This window comes from Excalfactoria chinensis, chromosome 1 (genome assembly GCF_039878825.1).
Source record: "Excalfactoria chinensis isolate bCotChi1 chromosome 1, bCotChi1.hap2, whole genome shotgun sequence".
Lineage (NCBI taxonomy): Eukaryota > Metazoa > Chordata > Aves > Galliformes > Phasianidae > Excalfactoria > Excalfactoria chinensis.
This window is the reverse complement of record NC_092825.1, coordinates 159,319,959-159,347,896: the sequence shown is the minus strand read 5'-3', so window position 1 is coordinate 159,347,896 and position 27,938 is coordinate 159,319,959. Positions and strand designations below refer to the sequence as shown.

At 45.0% G+C, this 27,938-nt stretch overlaps 1 protein-coding gene across 4 annotated transcripts; it reads left to right on the top strand.

Annotated features, from left to right (window-relative positions):
• Positions 1-6: 6 nt before the first annotated feature.
• DHRS12 (dehydrogenase/reductase 12) lies at positions 7-27,861 on the top strand. 4 transcript variants are annotated; one of them, XM_072360438.1, is made up of 10 exons: positions 7-174; positions 692-825; positions 4,083-4,165; positions 7,619-7,711; positions 8,520-8,601; positions 18,386-18,447; positions 19,186-19,290; positions 19,844-19,934; positions 21,239-21,376; positions 23,895-27,861. In XM_072360438.1, exons 1-10 carry the CDS (start codon positions 149-151, stop codon positions 24,032-24,034), a joined length of 954 nt encoding a protein of 317 aa, XP_072216539.1. In that variant the 5' UTR covers positions 7-148; the 3' UTR covers positions 24,035-27,861. The 4 variants fall into 4 exon arrangements, with proteins under 4 accessions (XP_072216539.1, XP_072216533.1, XP_072216544.1 ...); XM_072360432.1 differs by having other exon boundaries at positions 7-204; XM_072360448.1 differs by lacking the exon at positions 7-174 and adding an exon at positions 397-562.
• The last annotated feature ends 77 nt before the right edge of the window (positions 27,862-27,938 follow it).

Genomic DNA, 27,938 nt, shown 5'->3' with positions numbered 1-27,938 from the left:
CCTCACTCACACTCCTCTACCCGAGCCGTAATGGCGCCGGACCGGGCGGAGCTGCCCCGGGCTCGGACCCAACGGCGGGCAGGGCTGAACCGGGCACCTTTACGTAAGCCAGAGGCGGGACCAACGCCATGGTGGTGGCGGGAGCACCATGTCCTGGTATCGCAACGTCGTGTGGTTCGTGAAGGGGCTGCGGGAATACACGAGGTAGCGGGGCTACCGCCACCGAGAGCGGGCTGTGCCGCGGGGCGGGCGCTGCGGCGAGGCGGGGGCGGTGCTCAGGGTGCGTGCGTATGTTTGTGGGTGTTACCTACTTCAGGGCTTTCCGCCTTTATTTTCGCTGTTAATTGAAGCCTGCCCTCTAAATCGGGCGAATTGCAGCGTCTGAGATATCTTTGAACAGCCACCCTTGCCCTGAGCTCCCTCAGTGCAGGGAGGGTCCGCCTGAGTCCGACCAGAGCAGCCCTGAGCCCCTTTAGCTCCCACACGGAATGTTTTGAGTTGTTGCCTCATAAGTTGCTCCACGCTGTGGCACTGTGTCCAGACAGCTCTGTGAGAGAGAAACGTTGAGTGTCTGCTAGAAAAATGCACAGTGAGCTGTGGAGGAAAAGCCCTTTTCAACCCGCCCTTTGGTTTTTGTTCTTGTTTTGGAATTGCTGCCTTCTAGCTTCTCACAGGTGTCTGTTTTATCTAGGAGTGGCTACGAGTCTGCTTCCAAGTGCTTCGACCCAGCAGATCTGGAGGTGGATGTGGCTGGTAGATCCTTTCTGATCACTGGGTCCAACAGCGGCATTGGCAAGGCTGCAGCCAAGGAGATAGCACGGAGAGGTGAGAGTAGAACAGAACCAAAGTGGTGTACTTGATAATGACAATAACAGCCTGGAATTGGCACCTTTTAGCCAAACTTTCTTTTTTTTCACCTTGCTCTGCGTAAGCAAGGAGATGGCATGAACTGGAATCAGCTGTTCTTTAGGGATAAAACTAATCCTGTTTAGGGCTGGTAAAATAACTCCCTTGTGCAAGAGCTCTAGGCATTCTGGCATGTAGAATAAGAAGGAGGAGTTTGTGGTTCTCTTTGCCTGCTTAGGCTCTAGCAACCATCTTATGAAGGAAAGCGGAGATTTCTTTAAATTAAACTCATTCAAAATAATTGGCATTGAAGAGCCTTTGACTGGGACTCACTTCTGGTTGAATCTCTCAAAGTGTATTACAAGAAGAAAACTAGGAATTCACACTCAGCAAAAGAATAACCAGGCTACATTGGCTTTATCTGCATTCATATCATATCCATGTAAGTTATAGCAGTCTTGATCCGTAGCCTAAGTTCAGCTCTTTTCTGAATCAGTGTCATGTTGGTATATTGGGCTAACCTTGGCAGGCAGCAAAGTGCCACACGGTTGTTTGCACACTTCCCCATTCCATCCACAGTAGGGTGAGGGAAGGGGAAAAGAAGAGTAAAAGTGTGAAAACTTGTGTTACAGGTAGAAAAAAATAGTTTAATGCATGGTGGAGAAGTTAAATAAGAGACAAAGAAAATGAAACAAGCGATGCAAAAGCAATGACTCACCAACTCCCATGAGTAGACTGATGCCCAGCCAGTTCCTGAGCCAGAGATGGCTAACTCCTAAAGCCCCCTCTTTTCCTCTTTATCACTGAGCATGATGATATGTGGCACGGAATATCTCTTTGTTCAGCTGAGATCAGCTGTCTCAACTGTGTCCCCACCCAATCTCTTGTGCATCCTCTGGTCTATTCACTGGAAGTCCAAAGTGAGAGACGAGGCCTTGGCACTGTGCAAATGCTATTCAGCAAAGGATAAAAAATTAGTGTGTTACTAGCACTGTTTCACTCCCAGATCTAAAGCACAACATCATGTGAGCCACTATGAAGAAATACCATTCCAGCCAGATCCAGTACTGTGCATACTGCAGATTTGAGCTTTCCTGTATATCTTGTGAACTGCAGTTCAGGTTTGTTGCAGTTCTGTCCCAGACCTGTGTGTTGTTTAAATTCAGATAATTCTAGGCCTTTACCATGAAAGACATATTTAAATGCCTTTCCTAGCCCATGGACTGCACCAAAACATCTCTCCTTGGCAGTGAGAAAACATTCGTATTCAGAGCCCTTCAAACCCACCTCTGGGACCGTACTGTGTTTCCAATCAGCTGAAAGTCCAGCCACTTCCTCTGTGTGTTTTATTCATACAAGTACAGTAATTGTGCAGTCCCTTGTGCTTTGGGAAGAGCTCTTTAAACATCTGCACATCCTCAGCTGCCTTAAGATCTCTCATTAAAGCCCTCCTCTGTGCAGTGAAGCCTGCAGTCACTGAGAGAATGGCTTGACTGATGAGTGTTGGAAACTGCCTATTCTGATGCTTGTCTGTTCTCTCACTCATGAAATCTACCCTCACTGAGGCAAAGGTTGTCTTTCATTCTGATCTGTATATGCTTAGTGCCTGACTATGCAGGGTCCCTCCCATGCACAGTGCATGTGTAGCACAAACAACCTCAAAGCTTGTTGCCTGCATCAGCTGCACGCCCCATATGCTTGCTCTAATTGTAGTCAGTGGAAAAACTCTCAGAGACAGTTGCACATTCAGAGCCCAAAGTAGGCTGTGCTGCACATGGGTGTGTGAGTACTCTAACCCTGCAATAGTTTTGATGTCTTGCATTTGGGTACTGATTGCTTTCATCAGGACTCTTGAGATTTCATTGCTTAAGCCTTCTAGCAATGGACTGCTAGGAACCCCTAAAACACTTGTAACAGTAGATTAAACTAAGGAGTACAAATGTTCTTGTGAGTGGGATTAACGAATTTCTTGTAATGATTAAGGAATGCAAACGATGAAAATAAGAGTGACGTCTGCTTATATTTCAGTGCTGTTTTTGAAGGTTCTCTTTGATGCTGCTAAGCTATTAGGTTTTGATACATATCCAGTCCTTGGAGAAGACCCTTGTCCTGACTATTTGCTCTGTAGAAGAGGCGGTTGGAAGGCACCTAAAGGTCATCTTGTCCAGTAACCCATTTGAAGCAAGACTTCTGCCATCATTAAATCAGTTTGGCCACTGCTTTGTCTGGCTTGATCTCAAAAGCCCCAAATTTCCACTGTGTTGAAATTCTACCCCCTCTCAGGTCAGCCTGATCCATCTCCTTGTGAAAACCTTTTTCTTAATGCCTGTCCTGAACCTTCCAGGCTGCAATTTGTGCCTGTGGTCCTTGCCACATCATCTGCCTCTGCTGAGAAGTATTCTGATACCTATCATCTTTTATTCTGTGTTCACAGAGCAATTCCAGTCTCTAGTGTTGTTTCTTTCTAATACATGCCAAAACAAACATTCATGAGACTGATATCTTAGCTTTATTTTCCAGCGCAGCCCTGGTGTTTCATTAACATGTTTAGTGCCTTGCAGACTTGATAGAAAATAGTTGTGAGGTAATAGTTGAGAAAATAGTTGAGTGCTTGAACTGCAGTGGCCTTCTCCATGCACGCAGCCTTGCCTGGGGACCCTAGTACATTTTGCTGTGTATCTGCTTATTGTGTCCTGAGCATGTTGTTGAAAGAGTTTTAATGGGCTGTTGTCTCTTAATAAACCATACCAAATTCTTGGTGTCTGGTTTACTAGGTGACATTGCTGAGTCTGGGTCTTCTGGGGAGCACTGGTTCCAAGGAGCAAACTAAGGCTGGTGAACGTGGGACTGTGAGGTTCTGTGGCTTTGACCTGCACCCTTTTCCCAGCTCTTCATCAAGCGTTGTGGGAGCCTTGGGACCTCCACAGACCACAGCTGTGGCAGCACTGAAGCAAAGCCACTTAGCTCAGCTCTTGACAGCAGAGCAATGGGACTGTGGACTGTACACAGCCCAGGAGTGCTCTGACTGCTGGGAAATCCCCACAGTGTTCAAGGGTGGCCACTGCTACTGGCACGCTACAGATTTCTCACAGATGGGAAGCAGTCACAGAAGGTTTCTCATTCCTTCTGATTTGTATCAACTGCAAATTGGAAGTCACTTTCTGGCTCTTTCTCTATGCCCCCCTGACATATTTAGTAATGAACTGTCTAATGTGTTTCTTGTTAAAATCCACGAGGTGGCACGGTTCACCTGGTTTGCCGCAATAAGGAACGAGCTGAGGAAGCCAAAGGAGAAATAGTGACAGAAACTGGCAATCAGGTAAGTTTGTTGTTGTGTTCCGTGATGTTCTGCCTTCTTTTCCTTACTACGTTGCTGAGGATTTTAGAAGTTAATTCATTACAACACTCTTGCAATACCATTTACGGCATTGGAGGTTTTCTGGATCTGAATAATGAAGTCTTGATTTGCTAAGGATGCCTTTCCTGCCTCGCGTATGTGGTCCTAATTTTATGCTTACATACTTTTCTACCTCTTCTTTTCTTACAGCATCTTTTCCTTATCTCCCACTTTCTGTTAGAGATCCTTTTTGCTTCTGCATATATCAATCTACAGTACACCTCCGTAGCTGTCAGTGTTGCTTTGGTAATTATTCTAGAGGGTGTGCTTGTGGAGAAGTGGAGCCAGTGTCTTTGTACACTGGATGAAGATCTGTCTTCATTTTAAGCAGGGCCTTGGCTCTCAAACACAGTATTTTGATTCCAGTAGTAGTGTTTAATGGGTGTCAAACATGGTGAAGACTTTTTGTGGTTAGAGATCCCTTCTTGAATAATCTGTGCTTTTTAGTTTCAACTCCCAAGTGTGGCACTTCTGCTCTTTAATGGAGGTGAATTGGATCAGTCCTCATGTAGAAATACTCTCCGACTGTCTAGAAAAGCATGGTCCCCTGACTATAGTAAGATAGAGGGGCATAGATTAGAGGCATAGATAGAAAGGACTGGTGATTATATGTGTTACTTTCCTTTCTAGCTGCAGTCAGACAGCCTGGGCAGAGGGGTGAGTTTTGTGACCTCTGAGGGTTCCTTCATGTTCCGTGTTCTATTATTTGGTGAAACAAAACTCAAGGCAAGTAGTGTTCTTCCTCTAAATGCAGCACATCTACTGCATACTGAGTTTTGGTAGACTACAATGTAGTTTCTCTAGTCATGAAAGAATATGCACTGTAGAACCCGTGTGTGACCAGGGGTCCTAAATAGATCTACTCGTGGAGATTAGATCTCACTTTGAGAATAGCTTTGCTACCATGAAGGATTTCTATTGGGAACAGATCTGTGAGTTCTTTTTCTGAGGCACTGTGACAGTCTTCATCAGATAAGTGTTGATTTAGGTCTTTTTCAGTCTCTGAAATCACTTGTAATATTGAACATCTGCCCCCAAATCTCCTACTCTTCTGTTGCAGTAGTTAGTTACAGTAGCTCTAAAAGTAGGAGGCTCTTAGAGAGGTATCTGGTTAGAACCTACAGAAGTGTCAAGTTTTTTGTTGAGAAATGAGCATTATGATGAGAAAATTCTGAGCTATATCAAATGAGGAGCTGAAATGCAGTGGCTAAAGAGAAGACAAGTGTTTTTATCTTCAGGGAAGCAGAATTGTAGATTGGGAATGATGCCATATCTTTTGCTTGTGTAATGGGTATTTAAAGATACATTTGAGAAAGGAAGAGGTCTTTTAGTGATTGTTTTTTTGCACAGGAACACGTCCTCTGCATAGTTATCTTAGAAGTACCTTTCATGGGGTAGGTCATAAGACTGTGGTATGTCTTTGAGACTAAGCACTGTGCAGGAGGAGAGTAGGATTTGCAGTGCCTTCTGTATGCTGATAAATGCTACTGTGCTTAGTATACGAGGTAGAGCAGACATTTAACAAGGACATTTAACAAGGTTTCAGATGTTTTGGAGAGAGGAGATATTTAAGCTTTAGTGGGTTGGAAGATCGTAACTTTACTCTCACGTCAAGCTTTTCCTTTTTTATTTTACTGTGTTCACATCCCTGCCCATAGCATTTCAAAACAAGGGTCGACTGAAAGGGACACGGCAATTCCTGCAGTGCTTAGTGTGGGAAGGGGTTGCAGAAAGCACTCAGTACTCTGCTTAAAACTAGTGGTGTGGGCACAGCGATGTATCTGAAGGTGTGCTCTTCTGCCCTGCTCCAGAGGAATGATACATGGGTGCTGTGCCACAGGGAGTGATTAGTACTTTTCCCCGTGCCTGGGGCAGAGCACAGTGGGGTCCTCATCAGTTGGGCTCTGCTGTGGCCAAGGTGCTGGGCCGCCAGGTGAAGCATCTGCTGGACATGGAGCAACTTGCATAACCTTAGCAGGAGGAAACAGGAGGTGGACAGGGTCTTTGCAAAGAGCAGAACAGCACAAAGCTCACCTGCATGGAAGGGTGGACAGTTAGGGCCTATCCTTGAATCAGTAACTGGGGACTCCTAAGATGGGGAAGACTGGGCGTTTGTGAATGCTGGCAGTAGAAGACAGGATTGTTCTCAGCCTCCAGATGTTCATTTACAGGATAGGTGTAGTGTCATGGTAACAGATGGGGAAGAACAAGCTCTGTCAGGAGAGGCTTTGAAGCCAGCTGAGCCTGAACTGTTGTTGGCACCAGGAAGAAGGGTAGGTGAAAATGGCTGGAGGTTCCCTCCTGTGGGGGATGGAAGCGTCTGCCTGCTGTGAGAACAGTGAGACAGGTGGAAAACTGTTTGGGCCATTAGGCTCAGAAAGTAGCAGTCAACAAGACAGAGCTGATCCGATGAGCAGTTATTAGTGGCATTCCTCACAGGTCAATACTGGGGCAAGAGTTTAATGCCTCTATTGACAATCTGGACAAGTAGATCAAGTATAATCTTTATGAGATTGCAGATAGCCTCAATTTGTGGGGAGCTGGAGAGTAAAGGTGCTATTCAGAGAAGCTTAATGGGTGGGAAAATGGACAGACATGAACCTCATCATGTTCACCAAGAGCAATCCTGCCTAGGAGTGCAGTAATCCCAGAGTAATATGGCCTGGGACTGACTGACTGGAAAACAGCTCTACAGAAAAGTGCTTGGGGTTGGTGCCATGACCCTGAGCAAGCAGTGTGCCCTGAGGCAAGAAAGGCCAAATGCACCCTGGACTGTATGACCAAGTGTAGCCAGAAGGTTGAGATAAGTGAGACCACAGCAGGACACCTATATCCAGTTTGGGCCTCCTGGAACAAGGAAGTCTTTGATGTCATGGAGCAAGGCCAGACTGCCAAAGCTATAAAGGAACTAACGTGTGTGTGGGGAAGAGGGTGAAAGGGTTGCTTTTGCTCAGTGTTGAGAAGGCTGAAGTCTGCAGCCTTATTACTGTGGCACACAGCTTGCAAACCGGACTGTCGACTTGGTTTTACCTTGCAGCGCTGTGTCCATGCTGTACAGTGCAGCACTGCTTTAGCAATGCGTGAAACAGATAGACTTTCTGTGCCAGATTGCCAGACAGAGATGAAAGCTGGGGTCCCTTCAACCACACGTGAAGCATTAGAAGGTCATGGCTCAGGAGCAGGTGAATCGAATGACAGATGACATTTCAAGGAAAATATTTTGATTTCCCAATTCTGCTTCTTAGCTGTAAGTGTTTCAGATATGTGCTGGAGATAGTATTTTTTCATACAACTAAAATAGCTTTTCAGCTAGGCAGGCCTTAATAGGACCTATTCACCATCCATGTGGATTGTAACTTACTTTTCTTCATTTAGAATATCTTCTTGCATATCGTGGATGTTTCTAACCCCAAAGAAGTCTGGAAGTTTGCTGAGAAGTTCAAAAATGAGCATAAATTGAATGTGTTGGTAAGTTTGCGTACTTAAATCATGTGTCTGTCTTTGGAGCGCCCATCCTCTGAACTTAGCCAGCAGACGGTCCAGATTTTGCAGTTCTCTGCTTAATGTTCTATAAGTATTGCTACTGAAGTCTCCATGGGCCATTTGCTTTTGTCCATTCTCAGTTCACATGCACAGATATGACAGAAAAAGGAGATTTTTTAGTAATTTTTTAGGTGCATCTTTTGGAGTTCTCACTGCAGATTTTCTGTTTGACTTCTATTACTGATAACTTTGTGGCCTTCAGGTTGCATATTCAGGCTACGCGTGTTTCCCTAAACAAAAATATGGCAGAGAACAATGCTTCCCTCATGTAGTCCAACCCAACCTGCCATTGGCAGGACTCCTTCCACTAGATCAGGCTGCTTGGGGCTCTTGAACACCTCCAGAGACGGGGCATCCACAGCTTCTCTGAGCAGCCTTTTTCAGTTGCTTATCACCCTGACAGTGAGGACTTTCTTCTTAATATCTAACCTAAGTTTCCCCTCTTTTAGTTTAAAGCCATTGCTTCTCGTACTCCTTGAAGCCTTCTCATCTTGAGGCTGAAGAGCCCCAAATGTCTCAGCCTGGCTTCACAGGAGAGGTCCTACAGAGAGCGAATTTTCCCTACTGGAGAAAAGTCTAATGGAGAGTACATCACCACGTAGCACCAATGGGATCCCTCAGATGAGATTAACATACTATACTGCTTATTTGTCCTAATATCTGGGCTCTGCAACCTGCATATTACTTCCGTGAGAAGAGATTTTACAGATTGTTTACAGGAGTTGTTTTACAGATTAACAATGCAGGCTGTATGGTGAACAACAGAGAGTTAACTGAAGAAGGACTTGAGAAGAACTTTGCAACAAACACCTTGAGTGAGTACTGGGGGCCTAATTCTGAGCAATGATACTTATGCTTGAAGTGTATATTTACAGCTTGGATCTTCCTGCTCTAAGAGGGATCGTATTATTGCTGTGTCAGGGAAGAAATACGAAAGTAAAAGAAGAAATATTGCAGCTTGTGTGGAGTGTCCTATTTGAATTTCTCAATTTTTCGGCTTTTTTCATATCAGTACCTGTATTTATCATAGCAGCAGTGGTCAAATGCAGATAAGAATTAATTAAATTGCTTCTGAAATGTGATATGAAGCTTTGTTCGAAGCAGCGTTGCAAATAACAGTCTTCGTAATCATTGTGCTCCTGTGGCTTGATTAGAGCTCTGAGCACAGTTGTATGTTTCAATAGGCCTGAGCAGTCCTATATAGTCCACACTATATAGGAAGGCTGTACCTTCTGTAGTGCCCTGGGCATTCTCAAACAGACACAACTCCTAGTCAAGTGATTGAGCAGTTCTGGGTCGTCCTTCACACCCCAGATATAAGGGGCATATCTGATGAACTGCATGGTGGGGGTACAAGAGGGTTAAATTAAGGGAAACAAGGAAGAAAGAGATGAGGACAAGCAGAGGAGATGGTGAGCAAAGCGAAAAGTTCTCACCTAAGAGCCATGGAAAAGGTGTGAACACAGGAAACCAGCAGTGAGAAAAGCTGTGTGCTGCCACTGATGTATGGAGGGCTGAAAGCTCTACCTCTTGCAAGGAGAGGTGCTGTGTGTGCATCTACCAGCAGCCCTGTTCCTCTCTTTTTCCTTCGTGCAGGTAGGTGGCTATAATAAGGGACAGTTTTTAACATACTCAGAAGTGGCACATTAAGAAGCAGCTGTGGTGCTTTATTTCTGTGTTTTCCTCCTGTTTATTGATGTCTGAGATGAGGTTGTAAGCACTGGGGAAATGAATTGCTGGGGAGCTGCGAGAGTACATCACTTGAATCAGATTCTGTCACACAAGTAGATGCAGTGAGTTCTGTAAATCAGCCTGACTAGAAATATACAGCAGGATAAAGCTGCACAAATATGGTAGAGGAAGCTGAATTATGATTGCACTGAACTAGAAAAGTGCCGGTATTATCTTCTGTCGTTATATATAGATCTTCTTTAGTCATTTATGTGTGACTTGCTGCCTGTGTGTGTAAGAAGGTCAGGGAGGTGGCTGCACATTTAAGCAGATAGGGTAAAGCAAGGGAGTCGTCCTCTGCTGTCCAACTTCTGCAGAGTTCAGAGAAGGAGTGGGTTGTCTGCCTAGGCTGGTTCTCTTGGCAACAGTAAGGATTGTCTTCTGAATCTCTAGAGTAGAGCGGGACTTGTCTGATGTGGAAGGGAACATTTCTGTTCTTGCACACCAGGCATGCACGGGGGACCAATGCTATCAACAGTGCCAGTGTTTTGCTTCAAAGTTAGAGATGAGATAATAAATCATTCCTGTCAGAGTCACAGTAGAAGAAAGTGGTTTGGAATAATGTGTATCAGAGCAGATGCTATGTTAAATCATTTCCCTGACTACTGTGTACCTTTGGGCATGCTTTACTTTGGAGAAGTATCTGTTACAGGTTCCCAGAGAAAACCTTGGGCATGGCAGGTATATAGGTTGGCTATAAACCAGGATGTAATCAGAGAGGACAAACCGAATTCCCCTCCCTGCTTTTATCCTCAGAAAAACTGAAGCCTGGCCTGTTTTGAACATCTGCAGTTGTCCCTCTCTTGTTAGCAGCATCGAAGCAATAACTAGTGATTGCCTGGTTGCTGTAGAATAAGAACATTATTAACACTGTTTTTTTTTTCTCAGAACTTCACATGCACAGTGTTCCTTTCACCTTTCTCTGACTGTTTGTTTCTACCCTGAATCTTAGCTCGGGTCTAATAAAGGAATGTGTAGGTTGCAGCTATCTAAGAATGCAAGAATTAGCTATAAAATGCTTTATTTTAAATAAAGAGCATAGTCTGTTAGTTCTGTATCTGATATCTGATTAACGTTTACATAAGCTCTAGGATTGCTCATTTAGGTGCCTAAAATGCTGGGAAAACCTCTCTGGTGTTTCAGCCCTGTGGAAAAGGACTTGGGGGTCCTGCAGGACGAAAAGCTGGACATGAACCAGCAGTGTGCACGTAGAGCCTGGAAGGCCAACTGTGTTCTGGGCTGCACCCGCAGAGGGGTGGCAGCAGGGATAGAGATGCCCTCATGGGGCCCCATCTGCAGTAATGCATTTGGGCCTCCAACACAGGAGGGATGTGAAGCTGTTGGAGCTTGTCCAGAGGAGGGCCATGAAGATGATTAGAGGGCTGGAGCACCTCTCCTGTGAAGAAAGGTTGAGGGAGTTGGGCTTGTTCAGCTTGGAGAAGAGAAGGCTGTGGGGAAACCTCATTGTGGCCTTCCAGTACTTAAAGGGAGCTTCCAAGCAGGACAGGGAATGACTTTTTACGTGGTCTGATAGTTATAGGACAAAGGACAAGGGCTTTAAATTAATAAGGGGGGGATTTAGGTTAGGTATTAGGAAGAAATGAGGGTGGTGAAGCCCTGACATAGCTGCCCAGAGAAGCTGTGGGTGCCCCATCCCTGGAGGCACTCAAGGCCAGGTTGGATGGAGCCTTGAGCAGCATGAACTGCTGGGTGGCACTGCCCGTGTTAGGTTGGAAATGGGTGGGCTTTAAGGTCCCTTCCAACATAAACCATTCTGTGATTCTACAATTAGGTGGGAGAAGTGTATGAAAATGCCAACTGTGGGTTGATGGTTACAGTTTTTAAGTTCTCTCAGCCCAAACAATGGCCATTCAAACCAATTGTACTCAGTCATTTGGGTGTAAAAAAAAACCCACAACAACTATTGGTGTTGGTTGGCAAGTGGAAGCAACAGAAATCCTTTTGAAGCACTAGAAATTTAGCTGAAACAGTCCCTGTTTTCTTTGTTTCATTGTCCTCCTCACTTTACTTTTACTCGACACATCTTGCTTGTCATGGAGAAGTAGCATATACATTACAGTTTATTGCTACTTAACAGCCAAGGGGATGCTAAAACACACTCAGGGGTAAATAAGCGGTGCTCCCAGTGAGCGTGTCTTTCTCAGTCTAATGAAACCTCTCTTGTTGCAATAATAAAGCTGTATACAGTTACTTTGTGTGCAGGAAGGGGTTAGGGCTAGAAGAGGAAATAAGATGCTAGGACCACAAGAAATAAGATGCGCAGCCCATCTGTGACAAGCTGCCTAACCTGACTGGATATTTTTCAGTCTCTTCCCTCCGCATCAACCAGACCTAACTGGGTCTCATATGTGCCAGCATTCCCTCTCAGACTGTCTGAACTACTTGGAGGTCAGGCGGCTTAGATGGTGGCCATGAGGTCAGTCTTGATCTTTGCAGACAGCCTTGCGTATGTGAAGGAGCCTGTGATACCAATTTACTGAGTTTTGAGGATGAGAGATGAGAGGCGCTGCATAAGAAGGTAAAGTCGAATGTGGTTGTAAATCTGCTAGCTGTACTGAATTCTAGGTTCCCAGGACACAGAGGAACCATTATTGAGCTGAGCTTTGTAATTCAAGGGAAATGTGGACCTTTGTTTTGTCTTTCATGTTCATTAGCTCTTCCCATGCACTCTCAGTTATTGCCTAGTGTGGTGGAATTGCCCCTCAGAGACAGCGCACTAAAATCCTTATTCCTGATCCGATACTCAGGAAACAGGCTCAGGGATGGCTCTCACTTGAAACTGCATAAATTGAAGGCTTGAAAAGATAACCAGGTCAAGGAAGAATGTCAGCTTGTGCTTTTTTATTTTCTCCTTTCTTTTAAGCCTCGGATGTAGGAAAAGGAAGCCAGTTTATTTCACTCATCTTAACCAGGTGAGCGAGCCATTGAAATCTGTGCTATAAAACTTTGCTCCCACTTTTTGTGGTGTTTTTTTTTCACAGTTGAAATTGCGCTGTTCGTAATAATACTGCAGAGCTCAGGAAGATGGAAAACTCCACTGAGTGTGGTGCTGGCTGCCTGCCCTTATCTGAATGCTGGCAGATTAAAAACCTCACCAGCAATTTACCACTAATTGCCTGATAGAACATCAAGCGAAAACCGTTGTAGAATCCACCGACACACTTGGGCCTACAGTAATTGCGTCATGAATTAATTTGATGTTACAGACAGGTAGAGGCTTCACTGCTGAAGCAATAATTTTCTTTATAAGTCAATTTGGAGTATAGGTTTGGGGGTCAAATGGAAATGCGTAATGCAGGTGTAGGTACGTATTCTTGTACTGTTACTATATGTGGCATCTTGCTCATTTCCAAATCGGAACTAAGTTTCAACACCAGCATTTTGCCTTTCATAGTGTTAGTGTATGTTTTCTGTTAGGGCTGTTCTGTGTTTTGCTTGTATTTCATGTTCTTGTTTCAGAAAGATCTGGTAACCTTGTGTGGGAAGACCTGTGTCTGATACACTGTGGACTTCAGCCCATTGCAAGGAGGTAGCTTTCGTTTTGGTGGTGCTGTTGTAGGGATAGTGAGGGGCATTAACTGTTAGAAGAAGGTGGAGAGCTGCCTTCCAGCAAGACCCAGCAAGGGTTTTCCACAGTTCCCTTAGCTTCCATTTCAGCTCATGTGAAACATGGCCTGAGTTTGACATTTGTGAAGCAGCCCAGCTGATTTTTGTTATGTATTTTTTAATAACTCTGTGTATGATTTGTATGTTTATTTCCATAACAGCTCCTCATTTCCTTCGCTTCCATCAGTGAGGTTTCTCTGTGCGACTGTGAAAGGCTGCATTGCTGCTCGTACTGTTGGACAGAGGAATTCACTGTGTGGAGTTATAAACGGGTGTTGTTAATTAGAGCACAGTATCAAATTACTCAGCTCAATTGAGAAGGTCTCAGAGCAAGTGGAGGAATTGCACAACACAACACGGGGTGATGCAATTTGATGTGGGGTTTTTTTCTGTACAAGTAAACATGAAACTTAAAGAAACATGAGTATGATCCGCACTTGGGAAGGAGTGTGCCTGAATAGAGTGTGTCCTGTTTAAAAGTGCCACACTCATTCGTTGCTTCAGTGGAAATAGCACGTGTAATGCACAGACTGACAAACCACACTATCTATGAGGGCTGCTCCAAAAGTAGTGCCTCCTGTGTTATTATGTCAGCCCACAATATCAGAGGTGGATGTTGGTGGTGCAGCAGTAGGGGTTGAAGCTTCCCATATTCCATTACATTTTGTTGCTGTGCAGCAGGTGGCAGCAGAGGGGCAGTCTGACAAAAAGGCGTTTCATATGGGAGTGTGTACGTGCTATTGTGGAAGAAATGGCACCCACTGACATTCATTGACCCTTGCTGAATGTTTGTGGAGACCAAACAGTGGATGCGGTGAGACAATGAGTGGTGCATTTCAGCAGTGTTGACAGCAGTGTGAAAGACAAGCCATGTTTTGGGTGGCCACGCACTGCTGTCATACGACATGATGAAGAGCATCTGTATCAGCTGTATCACCCGAATCAACAGATTATGACCAGTGAACTGTGTATCAGCTTCAGTGTGTTGAAAATGATGGTGGCAGGTCTCTTCCCACTAGTGACATGTGACAGGACGAGGGGAAATGGCCTCAAGTTGCGCCAGGGCAAGTTTAGGTTGGATATTAGGAAGAACTTATTTACAAAAAGGGTGGTTAGGTACTGGAATGGGCTCCCCAGGGAGGTGGTTGAATCGCCATCCCTGGATGTGTTTAAGAGCCGTTTGGATGTGGTACTCAGGGATATGATTTAGCAGAGGTTTTTTAGAGATGGGGTACTGGTTAGGCTGCGGTTGGACTTGATGATCTTCAAGGTCTTTTCCAACCTGGGTAATTCTATGATTCTATGATATTGCCAGTTTTGGCTTGACTGATGTACCACACCTTCTGATAGTCCAGATTTGGCTCCCCCTGACTTCCATCTGTTTGGGCCAATGAAAGAGGGACTTTGGGAGCAAAGTAACGATGCTGTCCTAGCAGCTGTGAAACAGTGGGTCACTTCTCTTGGTGCAGATTTTACCAGCATGGCATGCAGGCTCTTGCTGTAGAAAATGTACAGCTAATGATGATGACTATTGAAAAATAGTGTTTTGTAGCTAAGAATTGATGCTATCATACAGTGTTATTGTGCTCTTTTTTATCTTGTGTAGTTTCCATGGAAGTAAACAGGAAGCATTACTTTCAGAGCGACCTACGTACCACATGGCAGTGTTGTCTGAATGGTTCGTAATGGTGAAATAGCCATATCCTTATAGGAAAGATTTGAATTACAGGGTATTATACATGATTTCCTATTACGTGCGCTCAGCTTTAAGGCATAAAACTTAGAGAATTTTTTACAAAGAAGCCAAATGTGGAGAGAGGATGTTTATCTTTAAAAGGGGGTTATGCAACAATCCCAGGAGCCTCTTTTACTTGGGAAAATGTGGCCAGCAAGTTCTGTGTCAGACCGCATTGCATGGAACTGGACTGCAGCTTGTACAATAGGCTTTTCTAGCTGACTCTTCACCTCATCAGAGTTCAGTCAGGGTAACGTGAAATTCTGGACACGTGGGTGACAGACTGAAAGCATTAGTTACCTACTTCTGCATTCCTGCTGCTTCTGAGCAAGCTCCTGTTTCATCTTGCTGGGCTCTGCTGTGGCACAGCAAACACTCCTTCCATTTCACTGCAAGAAAACCTGGAGGGGATGCTGCCTGAGTAATTCCAAGCAGCCTGCTCTTCTCCATGAGCACCCTGCAGTCCTGTGCAGGAAATGGGCCTTGATCTGGAGTAACAGTAATCTGGAGTCTGAACACAGTGCTAGTCAAGCATTAATCACACTTGGAGTGCTTATTTTAACTAAACTGTGAGGGAAGAGCTTTCTCTTTTAACAGACAGAAGTATTTTTTTGTGTCAAGGACATTACAAGAATGTTACAGAATCGTAGAATGGCTTGGGTTGGAAGGGACCTTAAAGCACACCCAGTTCCATCCCCATGCCCTGGGCAGTGCCAGCCAGCAGCTCAGGCTGCCCAGCGCCCCATCCAACCTGGCCTTGAGTGCCTCTAGGGATGGGGCACCCACAGCTTCCCTGGGCAGCTGTGCCAGGGCCTCACCGCCCTCTCAGTAGTGAGTTTCTTCCTAATGTTTGACCTAATTTTCCCTTCTTTTAATTTAAAGCCATTTCCCCTTGTCCTATCACTGTCAGACCACGTAAAAAGCCGTTCCCTCTCCTGCTTACAAGCTCCCATCAAATACTGGAAAGAATGCTGTTGCAGTGTTCCTCTTGGAAAGGCAGACCTTCAGCTTGTTGATATGAATAATCATTTATTAGCTAAAAAATGATTTGAATCTTGCTTTGATCTCCTTAAGTGAAGAGGGGAATTGTAGTCTCTTCTACCAAATTAGAATCTTGGTTTTCCTCGGAAAAAAAGGTACTAAAAATAAGAGATGTTCTCCTTTATTTTTACACTGCTCATGCAATTCATGTTTTCGTAAGGGCTGTGGCAGGCAAAGCATTCATTTGCAGCTTACCCTTTCCCTTAGAAATCTGTTTCTGCATTACGGCATGCTGCAGTAGAGCCATGCTTGGCACAGTCTGTGCCATGTGGTGCGTGGCTGTGACAGTCTGCACTGCCTGCCTTTAGCACCGCTCCTATCGGTTTGAACACGACTCCCCAGCTATGTGCCAGCTCTGCAGGGGGAAAAATGCAGAGGTTTCAATTGGTAATGACAAACTCCAACCAATAATAGGCCTTATTAATCTCTTTCTACTGAGTATCTTGTCCAGGCTGTTTAGCCTGACAGATCAGCCCATGCAAACATTAATCTAATATATTTAAGTGTATTTATTTTTAAATACGAAGGAATTTGTGTCTGGACACTTAAGACTGGATCAACAGTTGGTGAAATATTTTTTAGCAGAAGGGATGGAATGCTTTGCTCTGAATGCCTGACACATCTGTGTGCATCGGAGAATCAATCATAGAATGGCTTGGGTTGGAAGGGACCTCAAGGGTCATCAAGCACCACCCCATTACCACTGGCAGGGCTGCCAGACTCTTCATTTCATACTAGACCGGGCTACCCAGGGCCCCGTCCAACCTGGCCTTGAAGGAGATGCTGCTGGAGGAGACTGGGATTGAAACAAGTCTTTTCACACTGCCCCAAAGTACTTAAGCAAATGGTTCAGTGGGCAAAACATCTGATGCTCTGACTGTGTGGGATTTAGTGAATTCTTCATGAACTCGTGGAACAGAGGAGACAGTGGCTCTGCAGTTCCTTTGTGGTTTTAAATAAACACACAAACTTCTGATGAGCTGTAGCTGCTATAAGCAGAATTTCTGGCGTTGAACTTTTATCCAGCTGGAAAGCAAAATAAAACCCAGCGTTAATGAGGCAATCCTATTGCTTTTATCTTTGCATCCCCTTAGAACTAACAAACAAAACTGATGCCTCTCAAAAGTGTCAATTAATCTGCAGGACAGTAAAACCGAGCTCTGCCATTGCTGGTGCATTGCAGCTCAGTCTTCAGGAAACGCAGTGCCTTTAACCAAGACACGCAGTTACTTTGCGTTTGAAGAATCCATTGCAAATCAGAATTTAATCCAGACTGAATTGCAGCAGTCCCCAGTGCAATCGCCATAGCCCTTGTCCTCATGATGTCACCGGCTTCAGTCCCTCTAGGGACAAACGTGCTCTCAGTGCTCGCTGGCAGCTCCTTTGCTTGCATTTCCTGATGCAGGCAGGCTGCAGTTACTCCTCTGCCGTGCCTTCATTTTAATCTACTTGGGTTTTAAGTATATCATGTGCATATGGATGTCCCACTGATGCTACAGAGAAAAAGGATGGCTGTTGTGACTGACGGGGGAGCCGAACAGTTTGTTCGCCAGGCGTGTAACGCGTTTAGCTGCGCTAGCATATTTATAAACACGCTGTATTTTAACTGGGTGATCTCATCGCCTCTGTGGAAGGGGGGTTATAAAGACACATGCTGAAGTCTTCATGTGTAGGGAAAAACATGGCCTCGGTGGCTGATGGAAAAAAAAAAACCACGTTTATCGCTGAGATGGAGCTGTTGAACTGAAGCCATTTCTGGAGAGACGAGAGAAGTGTTGTGCTTGATGCAGAAATGCTAGACTGAGTGGGGCTGGGCTCGTCTCGAGTGCAACGGAACTTCTAAAAACACCGTTTTCAGTGGGGAAAAAAGGTAAAACAAAATCTCCTGTAAGAGACAGAAACAAGCAAGAATCCCTGCATTGCATTGGAGCGGGTGAAGCAGCATTGTTCATTGCAGGGGAGTTGGACTAGATGGCCTTTACAGATCCCCTCCAACTCTGAGGATTCTATGATTCATTACGCAGCAGAAATCTACAGTGTTGGAGTACTCAGTGATACTGTCACCTTCTCACCGTGAAACCTCTTGGAGGGATGCACATGTGAAGCATGGTTTGTTTCTCTTGTTCATGTCCCGGCATAGCTATGTGCACATATGGTACACACAGAGAGGAAATACCTTCCCTGGCGGTACTTCACTCTCCAGAGAAATCCATACCCGAGCCATGCGGCCTTCAGAGGCATGGCTGGAATGTAGGGAGAAGTTTTTTTCTATAGGTAAGATAGACATATAAGCCTGTAAAATAACTGATGTGCCTTTTGAGACAAGAGGAATAGAGTAAGTAACGCAGCGCCAAAATCACAAAGCTCAGATGAAGTTTCAGAAATAAAGGGAAGTTGGTTATAGGGGTCAGGGAGAAAAGAGCTTTTGGAAAGAGAAGTTAATGTTGGTGTCTGTCTCCTTGTAGGTACATACATTCTGACAACTGCCCTGCTGCCCCTCCTAGAAAAAGAAGCTGACGCCAGAGTGGTGAGTTTGGGATGCTTGTTGGAACGTGGTGTTTTGCTGTTCTTTTCTTGTGATTCGTGACAGCATCTCTTTGCCTATGTTAGCAATGCAGGATTATTGATAATGGGCGTCTCTAGTATCCTTTTGGATTTCGCCAGCAACGAGCTCCTTCTCCAGTCCTTGCCTGCTGCTCTGAACCCTTCATTGGAAAGCAGAGTAAAATATTTCCTTTGGAAACTTCCCTTTTTTCTTTCCCTGGGGCTGGTTATCTCCTGCAGTGCAGTGCAAAATACTAGTAACGGGAGTATAGGCTTAAAAACCTTTATTGGTTCTGGTATTTGGTATTTAGGATAAGACAGAAAATACATTTTTAAGATGAAATTTCCTCAGTTTTATATAGTATCTCTCATTTCTAATTAGCTGATATCAATGCTAAACGTATAAACTACAAATAGTGCTGTTTGGCTGCTTTCTTTCTCCCAATTTCACTTCAAAAGAAAAAAAAAAGGAATTCCTCGATGGAGTTGACACCATTTTGAATGAAAATCAATTGTTCATTTCTTTTTAAGAGTAATGATTCCACTGTATCTCCAGGTAAGCTCCACATATGAGCAAGAACACAAGCACGGTGGGGAATGAGCAGAGGAATCCTGCTCCCAGGGACTTCAGTGTGTGGCCTGAGGACCACATTGCGTGTCTGAGTAATGACACTGGGGAGCTGTTTGCTTTTTCATTTGTTTTCCATTCATTTGCTTGCAGGTAACCGTCTCTTCTGGGGGCATGCTAGTTCAAAAACTAAACATATCTGACCTGCAGTCAGGAAGTGGGGCATTTGATGGAACTATGGTGTATGCTCAAAACAAGGTACAGCGCTGGTTTTGGAAACGAAGCCCAGCACCTGTTTGCTTGGTGACTTATACCATCTGCTTTGCCCAAAGCTTTCACACAAATACACACCAAGTTCGCTGTGACTTTCCCATTGCATCCAACCTGTTCAGAGACGCACAGGCGATAATATCCTGTTGATGTCATGCACTTACGGTGCATACCGCCTTGCAGGGGGAGCGTGACTTTGGTTTGGTTTGATTGAAGTCTCAGTGGGGAGCACTGTCTTTAGCTGACAATCCCTTTCTGTTTGCTTGTTTTTTTTCCCTGCAGTCTGCAGCAAGTAGAAATGGTGAGGAAAAGCAGTGTAACCCCTTTAAAAATAAGCTTGTGGCTATGGTGATCATGATGGTGATCATGTTGGTCTGACAGAATTACCCACTAAACCCAATCTGGGTGAGCAAGGATCTATTTCTGCTATACATGAATGCCCTCATATAGCACGCTTGGTGTAGTCTATTTCCCTGGGAACAAACGCTGTGGACAGGATGTCAGACTTGATGCTAATCTGGCTGTTCTTGCTCTATTCTAGAGACAGCAGGTCGTCCTGACAGAGCAATGGGCAAAAACTCACAGAAGCATCCATTTCTCCGTTATGCACCCGGGCTGGGCGGACACTCCAGGTATCATCTGCTCGACACTCAGACTCCCTTTTTATTCTAGATTAGTCTAAAAGCAAACAGAAGAGAGACTTTCTGTTAAATTGCTCTAGCAGGTGCAGTCATTTCTTGGCTCTGAACTGGTGCTTAGAGTAGTTTTGTACCCCCTTGGCAGTCCTATCCTGCACAGTGTCTGCTATCTGCATGGAGCTGGAGAATAATAAAGGGCTGCAGATGATTCCAGCCTCATGCAAATGCACAGAACAGCCCCAGTGCTTTAAGCTAACCTCTAAATTACATTTGTAACAGGACTGTTAAGCACACAAAAACAGCTTCTGCCTCTGTGAGCATCAGCATGCAGATGTTGTGAGCCTTTGAGGATGTGCACGAAAAACAAGCGTGCATCATGTGCATGCCTCGTTCCTCTGCTTTTCCTCTAAACATTTACAGCCATGGAGAAACAGCGTGCTTGGCTACACAGCTCTGTCTGAGCTGCAGCTGTTCACTACTGCTGGGTTCAGCAGGAGGGCCAGCATGCGGGTTGTGTTCTATGATATGTTCCCAGCCCCTCACAGCCCAGCCTGGGCTGCAGACTAGCAATCCACTATCTTGTTTTTGTTGTTGTTGTTGTTTTTTCTCCTGGGGACCCAGTTTTCCAAATTTGTTTCATACAGTGGAAACATTTAATCCCATCTACTTTATGCTTGAAAATTAATCTGTCCAAATCTTAAGTCTTACTTTTTCTTTAAAATACATTTACTTTGCGCATCGTTCTTGTGTTCCCAAACCTAGTGATCTTTATTGTTATGCCACCATGAAGGGATCATCCAATCCCCTAAAAACAAACAGCTGCAGGGGACCAGCCTTCAATCATCATCTGTTATACAAAATGTAAACAATTCAGTGTTTAAACACTGAATATGTAGTTATTTTCACCATAAAATCTTGAAATACTGTGATGCAATTGATTTCCTCAAACGGATGTGAAATAAGAACTAAAAATCTATCAGAATACCAGCTTTATTTGGTATTTCTGATCCCCCCGTGTTTAAATCCATTGGAATTGGATCAGAAACCTCTCACTGATCCTATTCTCACCTCCTGCTATTTTTCTCAATGCAGTATGACCCAAACAGGGAACTCCTTGATCATCTGGCAGCTTAACGCTATTCCATCATGGTCACCATGTGCCTGGCTATGGGGAAATACTTTCATCATCTTTGAGATGCTTTCCCTTCACTGTACGCTCACAATGGCAATTTTAAGCATATATTTTTTTAATCATAAAAGCCTTCCATGGCAGCCCACCATCCCATTGTTCTCTCTAGCTGTGAGGTCGTCGATGCCAGACTTCTATCAGAAGATGAAGAACAGCCTGCGCACAGAGGCGCAGGGAGCTGATACGGTGGTGTGGTTGGCAGTATCATCTGAGGCTGTAAAGTTACCGAGCGGCCTCTTCTTCCAAGGTAAGAGTCTGTCATTGCCTATTAACGGAGACTGTTAAACTGCCTGCAACTGCAGGATCCTAATCTGGCCTGGAAGGGGATGGAGACAGGATCAGGCAGCTGATTTTCAAGGGTGAAGTGTTTCTCAAATTTATTCCACGACTAAAAGTTGAAGTGAGCACTTAAGAAAGTGAAGAGAAAGTCCTGAGAAGGACTGTTAAGCTGTTGTGTTCCTGCTTTTGTCCTCTAAATCATCTCTGAGACTTCAGAACCATTTCCTTAGGGGAGGTTTTTTGTTTGTTTGTTTTAAGTGAAGTTGGCTGCTTGCTGGACTGCGCCAAGGGAAGGTAAATCACAGCAGCCAAAACTGCATCTTCTTGGATGCTGGGAAAGCGGCAGCCCTCTCACAGAGCACTGAGGGTTGGCTGCACTTTGACAGGCTCTTCCTTCCTACCTCTCCATGCCCATGTGAAACTGCCAGCTCCCTCTTTCTCTCTTTTTTCTCTCTTTTCTCTGCCTTTTTGGCATTACTAGCATAGTGAATGTAATGGAAGAAATAGGCCAGGGCCTCTTCTCTCAGACAGGTGGCGGGCACCTGAGTGGAAGCAGCTGGAAGCATAGATATCTCAGTGGCGATGCAGGTCAGTCCAGTGAGAGGAAGGCAAAGCTCAGGATAATTGCTTACAGGCACCTCACACTGTGTTGGATGTCAAATCCTGATTCACTGGAGTTTCTTGTTGGAGCATGCAGAAGGTTTGGACTTTTTGAGCTGGGTTGACTTTGTCCTTTCTGTTCCCTCCCAGGCATCACACTGGGATGATGTGTCATACTTAACCCGACCTTTGCCATGCCTTCATGTGGTGCGTGCAGAAATGACACTCCCAACTGGTCATTCCTCTCTATAGCACTGGAGTTGCCTTTTCTGTACTCCTGTCACCTCCTGCCGGTCCTGACTTCTGCTCAATTCTTTTCGCTCTGCATCATAATTCCAACAGCCTCTTGCTTTTGGCCTTGGTCTAACTCTGGCCTTAGTAAACAGGAAACATGCCTTGGCTCTTCAGCTGTAGGTAGTGACTCCTGAGAACTCTGGCATGACTGCTCTTAAGATTGCAAGGGAATTTTTGTGTCGTGTGAAGTCAGAGAGTTTTTTCTCTCCCCAGTGCCCTATGGAAGCCATGGGTTAGAGTGTAAGGTCTTTGGACCCTTCAGTAAAGGGTTTCATGTGCTGGAGTCAGTACAGACCCTTCTCTTCTGGTCCTAGACGGCCATTTCCTGAGTCAGTAACACCTTCCCTCCATTTCCTCTGTTCCCTTTTATTCTGTTCCCTTTGAGTGCAAACTAGAGCCAGCATCTCTTTTTCCCGAACTAAAAACGAAAAGGGAGGTTAAGAACACGACTCCTACAACCAGAATTCTCCGCATCTGCCAAAGTACATAAAAAATGTCTGACAGAGCCCTGCCTTCCAAAATCTGGAAGCATCCTCTCTGTGATACTGAGCTCAGCGTTCACACACGGATCCCAAACTTTAGCACTTAACTTCTTCAAACACCCCTGTCACTGAGGGAGCGGTCCGTGTTCAGTGACAGAGAAGGGAATGTTCCTCTGCCTGTTTCTCTCTCCTTGCGTTTCTATGAGCAGAGGTTACGTGGTGTGTGCAGCCAGTTACAGCATTTGCTCTGAAGAGATCAAACATCTCTGCTCCCATGGGAAGCCTGATAGGTTTTCAGAGAAATCTGCTGCCCGCTGCTGGAACAGATTATTCTCTGGTCTCAGCTGGTTAATGCAGAACTTGGACTTCATAAGTAGAGTAACAGTGCTGCTCTAGTGCTCTCACAGTTGCTTCATAGACATCTAAGAGCGCTGCCATCAGGTTCCTCAGCTCCAGATATCATGCTTTTTGGAGAGAAAAAATTCCCTTCGAATCCACAGTGATAGAGCTGCATTGACACAGAGTGAGTGAGGAGAACAAGGCACGGAAAGCCAGACAAAGTACCACACTGAGCAAGCTTGGTCAGAATTTTTTACTGTGGGTACATCACTTCTAGCAGCTGAGTAATTAGCAGGAGTTATTCAGCATGTAGAATTTAACCATTCATTTTTAAGGATGAAACTAAGCTTTTAAAGCTAGAAAGTGATCCAAACCACAAAGTCCCAACTGAGGAATTTGTGTAGCACTAGAAGCATTATCTGGGAGATGGTGAAAAACCCTTTCTGATGCAGAAAATGCAACTTCTACCTTTAAGAACAGTCACAAGCTCCTGGTCTAACAGGAGTTAAACTAGTGACACAGAGCAGGCGTAAACGCCACAGTAAGGCCCTCCTTTATCCATCTGCAAATGAGATCTCATTTGCAGATCTCACCACTCTGAGTCATTTTTGTGTGAAAGGGCAATTATTCTGGTTCCAGGAAACAAATGAAATTAAGTTCTGGTTAGGAAGATGTACGTAACTAACACAAGGCATAGCAGAAAAATCTCTTTTGTGCTTGAAGAGGTAGAGAAATATACCCACTAAGATTTTTTTGCTTTCTTTCTTCCAGACAGGCAACCAGTCCCTACACACCTACCCTTAGCAAGAACCCACAGCACACCAGGGGATGAGGAGAAGCTAATGGAGGTGCTGGAAGAATTCTCCCAGAAGTTTAAATCCACTTCTGCAGGATCCTCTCAGTGTTGCTGAAGATCATGGAGCAGATCCTCCTGGAAGCTATGCTAAGGCACATGGAGGAGGAGGAGATATGGGATGACCAGCATGGCTTCACCAAGGGCAGATCCTGCCTGACCAACTTTGTTGCTTTTTATGATGGTGTAACTGCATCAGTAGACAAGGAAAGAGCCACTGATGTCATCTATCTGGACTTCAGTAAAAGGCCACAGTCCCTCATAACAGCTTTCTTTCCAAATTGGAAAGAGACAGAGTTCCCCGTAGCATTCTTCTCTCCAAAGTGGAAAGGTATGGATTTGATGGGGGGGACAGTTCAGTGGATGAGGAACTGGGATTGTACCCAGAGAGTGGTGATCAATGCCCCGATGTCCAGCTGGAGATCAGTGAGAAGCGGTGTCCCTTAGGGGTCAGCACTGGGACTGGTACTCTTTAACATCTTCATTAATCAAGAGTAGGATCAAGTGCACCCTCATCAAGTTTGCAGATGACACCAAGCTGCATGGTGCAGTTGATACATCTGGGAACAGGATGCCATTGAGAGAGACCTAGACTGGCTTTGAGCAGTGGGCCCAGGAGAACCTCATGAGGTTCAGTTAACCCAAATGCAAGGTCTTGTACCTGAGTTGTGTAACCTCTGCTGTCAGTGCAAACTGGGGGATGTAAAGATGGAGCACTGCCACAAGGGACCTGATGGTACTGGTGGATGGGAAGCTAGACATGAACCAGCAGTGGGCCCTCACAGCCCAGCAAATCAACCTTATCCTGGGCTGCTTCCAAAGCAGTGTGGCCGGCAGGGTGAAGGGGGTGATCCTGTCTCTGTTCTGCGCTGAGGCCTCACCTGGGCTACTGCATCCAGATGTGAAGTCCTCAGCACAGGAGAGACATGGAGCAGAGTCAGAAAGGCAGAGGTGTGTACCTCCAGGAGTCTTCAGGAAAGACACGATTGCAGTTTCAAATGATATTTAAACACTGCGTTGTGACAGGGTGGCTGCTTCCTTCGGTGTATGAAGATGACTGGGCTCAAATGCGTTACTGGGAAATGCAGAAACGCTTGCATCGCTTGCTTAGTTTAAATGGAAGGATTCTTCCCAGCCTTCAGTTTCTATAAATCAGTGTTGGTATGCAGAAATGATCTGCTTCCTCATGTTTAAACAGCAAGAATTTAGGAGCGCTGCCAAATGCTTTCCACATTACTTTATGGAGCCAGGATTGAATATTATCCTGTTTATGTCAAGACACTGTGAAGTAGGAGGCTTTAACACATTCCACACCCAGACATGGTTGGATCCCTTCCCCTTCAGGAAGCGGAGAAATGACTCTAGGCAGGAAAACAAATAGCAGACTAAGCCGTACATGCTTGCCATTTCTGTGGAAGGTTGGGGAATTGCTTTATCATTATGAATGGAATACGAAGGGAAAGGGAAAATGGGGAGGCACAGGTTTTAGAGGAGAACTCCATCTCCTGATAAGAGAGTTGTATTTTGCCTGGAATTGTTTTATTTGCAGACACAGAAGGTGGATTTTGTCTTACCTGATCTGCGGAATTACTCATTGGAATTCTCGCTCTACATCAGTAGAGAGAAAACAGGCTCCTTCACAGTGATTTAATGGATCTAGTTTAAGAAACCTTCACATTTATGTCTTTCTAATGACTGTGAAGACAACCAGCTCATACAAAGACATTCAAGTGGGATTATCTTTATCTTTTATATTACAACTGTACTGCAAAGCCAAGATTGTTAACAGCAATCGTGGTGATGTGCTTTTCTCCTGAGCCAACTGTGCTTGCTGGCAAACTGCATCCAAACCCCCCCAGAATTACACTACTGTTTCTGTGCATCGCTGTGGATCAGCGTGGTGCGTCAAAAGAACTAGAAGTAAAAATATCACAGTTGTTCTTTGGAGCTCTCTACAATGACTGTAGCTAAAGACCGTGCTGAAGGAACACATTACGTTCACTTAATTCAGTTTCCCCAAAGATTAGGTGGAACACAGTCCTGGGTCAGACATTTCTGTTTTCAATTCAGTCAATTACTGTATCTTTGGAATGACAGAGCATTTTTTTGAAGACAATTGTAGCATGACAGGATGGCTTGTGTTGGAAGGGTCCTCAAAGCCCACCCAGTTCCAACCCCCTGCCATGGGCAGCGTCACCCAGCAGCTCAGGCTGTTCAGGGCCCCATCCATCCAGCCTGGTTTTGTGTGCCTCCAGGGATGGGACACCCACAGCTTCTCTGGGTAGGCCAGGTTGGATGGGGCCTTGGGCAGCATGAGCTGCTGGGTGGTGCTGCCCATGGCAGGGGGTTGGAACTGGGTGGGCTTTGAGGTCCCTTCCAACCCAAGCCATTCCGTGATTCTGTGAACTACAGCTACGGAAAGCAGAAGCCTGGCTGAAAGGCTTAACTGCATTTCTCAGTCTAGTAGCTGTAGAGCTAATAAAAACAATATATACTTGAGTGTTGAAGTCAAGTTGCTTCACAGCTCTGCAGAAGAAAAGTTTAATGACTTAATGATACTTAAATAGCTCATAAAGTAACCCAGAGTGCTCTTTAACATATACTAAATGCACATTCTTTACTAATTTATTAATATATCCTATATTTTTCATTTTAATCGCAGCTTACAGTGGAGATAAAGCCATAAAATTTCTTTAATCAAAGTTTGGTTATAATGTGAGAAAAGAGACAGTATTGCTCTGTTACGATCCCTACAAAAGGAATGCCTTCTGATGACACCAGATCCTACTTATCCTGTATCAGGGCTGGTCAACGTTCACCCAATGGCTCTTGCTCTCTGACAAGGCAGAATGTAACACACAGCCTACCAAGAGGCACAGCCTGGCTAGAGGGTTTCCAGCCTGCAGTGCTTGCTGTGCCAGCAATCGCAGCAGTACCCACAGATAAAAGTGCTGGAGGAGTGGGAGAGGTAAAATGAGAGCCAGTAGAGATTGCATGAGCTGCCAGGAGGTGAGGTTTACCTTGCAAAAAACTTCTCGGTCATTTTCCCATTGCTTTCAGATACTGCAGGAGTTGAGAATCCACAGTTCGGAAACCCATGGAAGTAGAAAAGCCAAAAGGAAGCACTGGGATGAGGCAGGAGACTGGACAGTTAGCTCATTACCCAGCCAGCCTGCTGACACACTGCCGGGTTGGTACACTGACAAAGAAGGGACACTGTTTGCTCCTGGGACAGTTGTCAGTTCTTTGCCAACCACCTGACCAGGCAGATGAATGACACCAGTGAAACTCGGCAACCTGAATTTCTTGTTACAAATCAGCACAGGCACAGAGAAGGAAAACAGCCAGGAGCTGATGGAAGTACCCGGGTGAACTGGCACCATTTATTCAGTTCCACTGAAGATGCTTAGATGTGTAAAGGAATGGGAGTGGGAACTGTTACAAGATAATTAGCAGGAGAAGATGGTCACATTGTTGAGTAGTGCTCCTAGAAACACATGGGTCTTTCACGTTCCAGGGAAGCCTTGCCCCCTTAGAGCCCATTTGTACTCGGTTGGCGTCTGCAGTGATGCCTCACTGAGTAAGCTGGGATGGAAAAATTGTGCAAAACTGCAGAAAGATGACATCAGATAAACACTAAAACAAGACACAAAAAAGGGAGACCTTCATAGGTTCAATCTCATACCTCATCACTGGCATAACTCATGGCTTCTGGATCCTGATGGGGCCCATGGTCAACTGGTAGTGCCAGGACAGAGGGTGGTTCAGCTTCGCACGGTTCTGATGTTTCCATTTAATTTTATATATATATTTGCAAACATTTTGGTGGCAGACTGGGCTCTCCTGTTTCATTTTGCTTCACGTTCATTGTCCCCTTGTATGAAATTTGAGTGTCCTAGAACTCAACTTCTTTCTTTTCTTAGCAGTGTTGTCCAGAGGCAAACGTTTTAGAGATGGCCAAA